The sequence below is a fragment of the Protomyctophum bolini genome, assembly GCF_963924005.1.
Source record: "Protomyctophum bolini genome assembly, chromosome: 10".
NCBI classification, from domain to species: domain Eukaryota; kingdom Metazoa; phylum Chordata; class Actinopteri; order Myctophiformes; family Myctophidae; genus Protomyctophum; species Protomyctophum bolini.
The window spans coordinates 41,381,498-41,389,989 of NC_137871.1; the positions used below are offsets into that span (position 1 = coordinate 41,381,498).

Sequence of the window (8,492 nt, forward strand, 5' to 3'; positions counted from 1 at the left end):
CTGCCGTGGCCGCTGATCGTTGGCATCCCCTCGGCCGCCCTGCTCATCGTTGGAACCATCGTGCTGTGGCTGTGCCACACGCGCCTCCGGCAGAGCTACGTCACCTCCCTGCCCAGGTTAAGACACGCCAAGGTAAATACATTTAGAGCTACGTCACCTCCCTGCCCAGGTTAAGACATGCCAAGGTAAATACATTTAGAGCTACGTCACCTCCCTGCCCAGGTTAAGACATGCCAAGGTAAATACATTTACAGAGCTACATCACCTCCCTGCCCAGGTTAAGACACGCCAAGGTAAATACATTTAGAGCTACATCACCTCCCTGCCCAGGTTAAGACACGCCAAGGTAAATACATTTAGAGAGCTACGTCACCTCCCTGCCCAGGTTAAGACATGCCAAGGTAAATACATTTAGAGCTACGTCACCTCCCTGCCCAGGTTAAGACATGCCAAGGTAAATACATTTAGAGCTACGTCACCTCCCTGCCCAGGTTAAGACATGCCAAGGTAAATACATTTACAGAGATACGTCACCTCCCTGCCCAGGTTAAGACATGCCAAGGTAAATACATTTACAGAACTACGTCACCTCCCTGCCCAGGTTAAGACACGCCAAGGTAAATACATTTACAGAGCTACGTCACCTCCCTGCCCAGGTTAAGACATGCCAAGGTAAATACATTTAGAGCTACGTCACCTCCCTGCCCAGGTTAAGACATGCCAAGGTAAATACATTTACAGAACTACGTCACTTCCCTGCCCAGGTTAAGACATGCCAAGGTAAATACATTTACAGAGCTACGTCACCTCCCTGCCCAGGTTACGACACGCCAAGGTAAATACATTTTCTATATTTCATGCACAATAACCACTTGACAGGTTTCCCCATGTATAAATAGCAGATGTACAACTACACATATATTAACTACAGCCCCAACCGATGCCACGTTTTTGGGTTCAATGCATAGACTGTAAAAAGAATATGGACAAAGCGTTCCCCGGGTCTGATATGGACGTAAGATGTTAGTCCTTGAATTGTAAATCGCCATCTTTCTAGATCCGTTTGGGCCCAGCTGGCCATTGGCTGGCCCAGACAACGAGGCGGGACTTCCCCCCTTCTTTTTCGTTGGTTTTTATTTTGACTCGAACAGGGGGTGGCTCCCGATCATAGACTGTAAAGGTAGCCACGCCCCTCAGAACATACGCGACTTTATGGTATTTATTTTTATAAATGGGACCATAATTTTCCAAAAATAATATTATGACATGAGAAATGAGACTTTAAACTAGTGACTGGAAGCAGAAAGTATTCATGACCATGTTTATTAAGGTAATACAGTCTAGGTGAAGTTGGGCCCAAATACATGGACCTCTATGGAGATATGGTTTTTTTTTCGGCCCAATGACAGCGCCACAACAGGCCATTAAATGAACTTTCAGGAAGTCCCGATTTCCGTAGTGGCTTCACAAAATATCTGTGTGACTGCCCCCCTGGTTCAATGCTGACTCTCCAAAATTTGGAGAGTCCCAAAACAGTGGTTCTTTTTTTAGAGAGAAATGTGATGTCCCCGCCGGTCATAACTAGTGAAAAAGCTGATCTACAACCTTGATTTACTGATGGAGCTGTAGATCGCGATGCTTATAGATCTGCTACTTTCACTACTTCTTAAAAGTTTAAACTTTTATTAATTAATTATTTTGAAAAATGTATAGGTTCTTTTGAAAACGCCACTGAGCAACTTCCACTGACATGAATAGCGGAGGGGGCGGAGCTTCGTGCCAGTTCAGTCTCTATCCTTTTAATACTCTATGGTTGTTCCCTACTCCCCATACGGGGATCCAGACTCTAGTGGACTCTATAGTGATGATTTGGGACAATACTCCCTGTATGGGGAGCACCGACACTGACGTCAATATCGGTAGAGGGCGCTGTAGGTCTGCGGGTTCATGTACTTTTTATTTGCATGAAATCCCCATTAGGTTTTTTCAGATCGCCTCATAAAGAACTGTTTGAAAAATAAACAAATCATCCCGGCCGTTTCACTCATTTGGATATGAAGAATCAACTGACTACAAGAAACCAGTCAAAACGCTGCTGCTGAATTTTCGGGTGATACAATGGATCAGATTAGTAATACTATTGCAAATGAGTAGATTTATTATAAATAAAATAAAACAATTTCAAATAAATGCACAGATCATTTGTCTCGAGATCTGTAGCTTCGAGATCAGCCAGGGAAGGGAAAACGAAAGTATAAAAGTTCTTTCGCTGGTTCAACTTCTGCCTCTTCTGAGTTGGAGCGCAATGAGCGCATGCATGCAGAAGCAGCGCACGTGCGCAAACGCGTGCATGTGCGCTCAAGAGCGAGCTTGCGCAATGCATTATGGGGCAGATTTGCTTCGCTGTGTTTTTGTAGTGACCATCGGATGCTCCCTACAATTCCCGGTGCATTGTGGGATACTTCAGTCCACTACGTTAGGGTGCAAAAATGCTCACTACACATTCGGACACTATAACAAAATGGCGGAACCCCAAAGTAGTGCACTATATGGGGCATATAGGGAATGAATTCGGACGCAGCCAATGAGAAAACGCATATTTGTCCTTGTGGCTCCCGTTGACCCGATCTGGTATCTGTCCCCCTGCTCAGAGTGGCCGAGGCCTGGCCCGCTGCGAGCGCCACCGGCAGCATCCCCACCCCGGCCTGGACAAGGACCCAGGGATCAGTGCGTCTTCGGGGGCCGCCGCGGGCCCGGACTACCCCTCTCCTCCCCGCGGCCTGGGGCTGGTGGCCGCCGGGACCAGCGGGGTGAGGATGTACCACCCGGGAACGTCCAAGGTTTACACGGACCTCCACACGCACGCCCACACACACTCCTCCCCCCCTGCCCCGACACCACCGGACATGCAAACGCACACCCACACCCACTCCCACGCGCACTTTGTGGAGGGCAAAGTGCACCAGCATCAGCATTTCCACTACCAGTACTAAGATCGCACGCGCACACACACACACACGCACACACACACACACACACACACACACACACACACACACTCACACACTTTTTCAATCATCTATTCTAGTAAATTGTAACATTTCTAATTGATTCGTTTTACTTTTGACTTGTCTGATTAACCACTTAGGCCCTGGTCAGTACTTTGCACAAAAATAGCGACAGTTGCAGATCTACAAGGTCACGAATAAAACTACATTTGAATCGATAAAATTGATTATTTCAATTAGCTGTTGCACCCGTAATGCACACACACACACACACACACACACACACACACACACACACACACACACACACACACACACACACGCATACACAAATATGCACATACTTGATCTCTTGGCGCCTCTCTCCGGCTCCCATCGTCATCATAAGTACATGCAAAGTGTAACCCTGCCGCTAGGCCAAAGGGCATTCGCCTCTGTCCAAGGGGAGATAGTGACCTTGTGAACTACTACTATCATTCAGTTGGAAACCCCATCCCTGGACTACAGCCCCCCCCAAATGCAACCACCTGGAATTATGGAACCCTGCTCAATGTGTGGGACACCAAACCTGTAAAGAAGGACAAGGATATGCACATTCCAGTTTTTAAATACGGTGCTCAAAGTGATCAAATGAAGAAAGAAGTGGAATGTCCACACACAACAACAACAACGTCTCGCCCCTCCGGGCTTTCTCAAGTTCTTGAGAAAGCTTGCCTCCGGGCTTTGCCAAACGTTGCTGTTTTATATAGGTTGAAATAAAGCGCGGGGACTCCGCAGAGCAGAATTATATCGTGTGCGGACACACCAAACCTCTAAACCACCCGGGAAGAGATTACACATTGACCGCCAAGAACCAGTTCCACCGGTTTTGGCCCAAATACTTAAAAAAAAAAAATTATACTAGATGGGCTAAGATGGCGCTGTTGGCTAACCTATGAGACGGGGTTCTCTGTGACACGACAACGCACCGCGTGGATCACCTGTGGACGGATCTGGGCCACGCAAAATATGCTATGATTCTTTTTCAAAGGTTTGGTGAAAAGACTCCGAAATCCGGCAAGATAACAGGATAGAGATGTTTTAATTCTGCCAATCAGTGTGTTTATTAAGAAGTGTGGTTATAAATATTGAACCAATGAAAATTATGAACAAGACCTTGTTGACTAAATGCTACATGGTATTAGGGATGCACCCATATGGACATTCTTGACCGATAACAATGTTTAAAATAACAATTCAGTCGATACTGACACCGACTACCGATATACTGTATGTTTATTTGGTTTTTGTTGTTTTTATTTCTCCCTTTTGTGCTGCCAGGGAAACAAATACATCTTCAATACAGGAAATAAATGTTCATAATCTACAGCTTTGGTAGGCTTCAGATAACCAACACACCAATAGAATCTACAGCTTTGGTAGGCTTCAGATAACCAACACACCAATAGAATCTACAGCTTTGGTAGGCTTCAGATAACCAACACACCAATAGAATCTACAGCTTTGGTAGGCTTCAGATAACCAACACACCAATAGAATCTACAGCTTTGGTAGGCTTCAGATAACCAACACACCAATAGAATCTACAGCTTTGGTAGGCTTCAGGATAACCAACACACCAATAGAATCTACAGCTTTGGTAGGCTTCAGATAACCAACACACCAATAGAATCTACAGCTTTGGTAGGCTTCAGATAACCAACACACCAATAGAATCTACAGCTTTGGTAGGCTTCAGATAACCAACACACCAATAGAATCTACAGCTTTGGTAGGCTTCAGATAACCAACACAACAATAGAATCTACAGCTTTGGTAGGCTTCAGATAACCAACACACCAATAGAATCTACAGCTTTGGTAGGCTTCAGATAACCAACACACCAATAGAATCTACAGCTTTGGTAGGCTTCAGATAACCAACACACCAATAGAATCTACAGCTTTGGTAGGCTTCAGGATAACCAACACACCAACGTAGCCAACGCAAGATGTATGCTCATCAACAACTGATAAATATCGGCCACTGCCATCGGTTAATGTCAGTTATATTTGCAGATGCCGATATTAACCGTTAACGGCTAATAAGTGTGTGTGTGTGTGTGTGTGTGTGTGTGTGTGTGTGTGTGTGTGTGTGTGTGTGTGTGTGTGTGTGTGTGTGTGTGTGTGTGTGTGTGTGTGTGTGTGTGTGTGTGTGTGTGTGTGTGTGTGTGTGTGTGTGTGTGTGTGTGTGTGTGCACGCGTGTGCACGCGCGCGTGCGGTACCAGTGTTGATTTCGTCGACTAAAACTGACAAAAAAGCCACCCTATTTCACTGACGAAAACTAAATGAAAACTGTAGAAAAACTAAGATAAGACTAAATATACTGTATTGACAATTTCGTCAACAAATTAAATGAATTGAAGGGACTCGAGGAGAAGAGAACCAGTTTGGTTGCGCTCGTGTGTCGCACTCTGAAAATAGCAGATTGGCTATTTTCAGCATGCAACCAGGTGTAAAACCAGGCATTACGACGCCATCAAGGCCTGCCAAAATACATTTTAGTCAACCAAAATCGTATGATATTTAGTCTGCCACAACTTGTCAGATGACTAAAATGTGACTAAAACTAAATTTAATTGTATTCAAAAGACCTTAATATGACTAAAACAAAGTCAAAACACTGGTGACATCTCGATCGTGGCGGCGTGTCAGTCAGTCAAGTGTGCTGGAAATGTGTACAATGATATTTTTATAATAAAAACAAACTTCACTACCGTTTGTCTGTTTTGCTGGCCTGCCCCTGCCTGGCCTCTTGACTGTTTGCTCAAACTGTTTCCATGTTGAACGTCTCCCCAGGAAACAAGTGGGACAGTGTTTTTACAGCAAATAAACACAAACGCCATTGTTGTGTGAGGGAGCGTGCACGAGGGCTCTCTGCGTCTCTTCCTTTCCAACGCGGGTGCACGTGCGCACGTGTGCACGCACACCCTTTCTCCCCTTTCCGGGACATGATTAACTAAACACTAAAGAACTAAACTTTTGCCAAAAACATGTTGGAAAGAAAGAAAGAAAGAAAGCCATGATGTACCATCTCAATTTAGCCACTTGAACCAGTGCTTCTCAAACCTTTTATTGCATATACCGGTAATATAGTCAACTTATAAAATAATATGGATAAATTGATGGTTAAAATTATTGTGGTGCCCCACAACCCCCGGGCCCCACTTTGAGAACCAATTACTTAAACCCTATACTCCGTTGACCGGAGTCCCTCAGGGCTTTGTACTAGTGCCTTTCTGTTTTCTTTCTACATTAAATATCTTGTGTGAAAATGGGCCGATCACACAAGGTTGTAGTTCTGCGAAGGTTTTTTTTCTCCACACAATGCGGGATGCTGGGGGTTTAAGTGGTTAGAACAATCTAATCCAAGCCAAAAGAAAGAACCGCTTTTTGGAAGGAGAATAACATGTGATACTTTTCTCATTTGGGTTTTGTGAGTTTTTGCTGAAGCGACGAGATGGGAGCAGATGTATGTTTGGCTGGATTCTTTGGTTGGAGAACAGAAAATATTATTTTTTATCTCTCTCAGATTCGTGGCTGTGTAAACAGTGGGTTGATGATCCGGTCAGGAGAGGATGAGAACTTTAAATACGTCATGTTGTAGTCACTGGGGTCACTGGGGTCACCGGGGTCACAGGGTACCCCGAAGGTCGTCAGGCTGGAACCTCCAAACCAGAATCAGTATTGTGCTCGAGGGCATCGTGGTTTTAGGGCCTACCCAATAAGAGCCTTGATGCTATGAATCCGGCACGTTTCTTCAAGTACTTTGTGGAATAGTTTGTTATATCATATTTATTTTTATTCTAACTCGTAGCGAAAAAAAACGGAACAACCATACCATCCGGTCCAGACAGGATCACACAGGCGATTTAGGAACACTGAGGTGGAAAGTCTGGTGACGCGAGGTTAGTGGTGGACAGAGTACTCGTACTCACCCACATGTGTCCCCAAGCTCAACCCCAGTACCCCCAGGACCAGCCAAGCTCAACCCCAGTACCTTCAGGACCCCCAAGCTCAACCCCAGTACCTCCAGGACCCCCAAGATCAACCCCAGTACCCCCAGTACCCCCAAGATCAACCCCAGTACCTCCAGGACCCCCAATATCAACCCCAGTACCTCCAGTACCCCCAAGATCAACCCCAGTACCTCCAGGACCCCCAAGATCAACCCCAGTAAGTACCTCTGCTACCTCATATATTGATTGATTAAATACTTTATTAACAGTTAATTTGCAAAAAGTACAGCGGTACAGTTAGACAATCATTCTTAAAGATGTAATCAATTCATCAAGACATATGAAGAAGACTAGGAGCAATTAAAGTATATTTACAGGAAACAATAAACAGCAGTTGGCGGCAGTGGTGTGCACAGATAGACACAAATGTGCCCTTTTTTAACTTTTATTTTGTACAGTGTACAATACTGTCCAGTATGTGGACCATGGTAACATTGATCATTTCTTGATAAAAAGCTTCTAATATATTATTTAGGCACCAAAATCTATAAATCTCACACTATTAAGGCAACCGGCCGGTTCCACGCGCTGCACAAGGTGCCCTTTTCTTTCCACTTGAGCACCTGCCCCTCTAAATGTCTGTGCACGCCACTGGTGGGCGGTCATTTCTTCCAGTAAAGACTAGAGTCTAGGTCCAGTTATAAATTGCAGACAGGTGCTCTTAGAAGGAGGGTATGGAGTCAAACTTTTTGGTAATGGTAGGGCATTCCACAACAGCAGAATTAATTCATCCCCAGGTTTGTGCCGAATCTGGGGGAGTCAGTGGAACTTCCTCTGGTGTCGTTTTTTAATGCTATATTAACACATTTCGCTGAGGGGGACGCTGGACATCTGTCAATTCAGTTTATACACAATGTGCTAATAATAGTTCATTATGAATAGTGCATACATTGTGGGCAATACTGTAACTGTAATTTTTTTAGGATCAGAATTATACTGAATTCCGGGCCTGTCATTATTATTTCAAGCATAGTTATTGTTAAAGAATATGTTGGCTACATATCATTCAGTTCAACCTTTACAGTTTTTTTTGTAATTATTATCGGTGGAATGTGATTTTAGCGAGTTGGACTGACTGCCCCTGGAAAAGGGAGCAACATAAACACTGGGTGGGTGTGAAATGGTGAATAGAGCCATTCATTATGACAGCAATGCATTATGAACTGAGGAAGGGTAGAAAACGCCTCACCGCTGCTGAGCACGGTCTTCTGGCGCCACCCGGTGGCATGTTGATGCTCTGCATCATCAAGAGAAAGACTCCCGTCAAGGGGAGGGGATACATTTTAAAGAATTAGATTTTTGTTGTTGTTGCTTCTACAGAAAACAAACCTTAGTTTCCTGCTCAGCAAGGCTAACACCATGACAGGGTGACAACACCATCATTCTAGATTTAGTTTACTATCTAGGGGTGCAAAGGTTGTTGGAT

At 44.6% G+C, this 8,492-nt stretch overlaps 1 protein-coding gene across 1 annotated transcript in view; it reads left to right on the forward strand.

The window, feature by feature from the left end:
- The window catches only part of LOC308322657 (fibroblast growth factor receptor-like 1), a 57,208-nt gene extending 53,879 nt beyond the window's left edge, over positions 1-3,329 (forward strand). The window contains exons 9-10 of the mRNA XM_080774048.1: positions 1-132; positions 2,652-3,329. The exon at positions 1-132 is cut by the window's left edge and continues 47 nt beyond it. Coding sequence (XP_080630174.1) covers positions 1-132; positions 2,652-2,993 — 474 coding nt within the window. The 3' untranslated portion in view covers positions 2,994-3,329. The remainder of the gene's footprint in view (positions 133-2,651) is intronic.
- Positions 3,330-8,492: the final 5,163 nt, after the last annotated feature.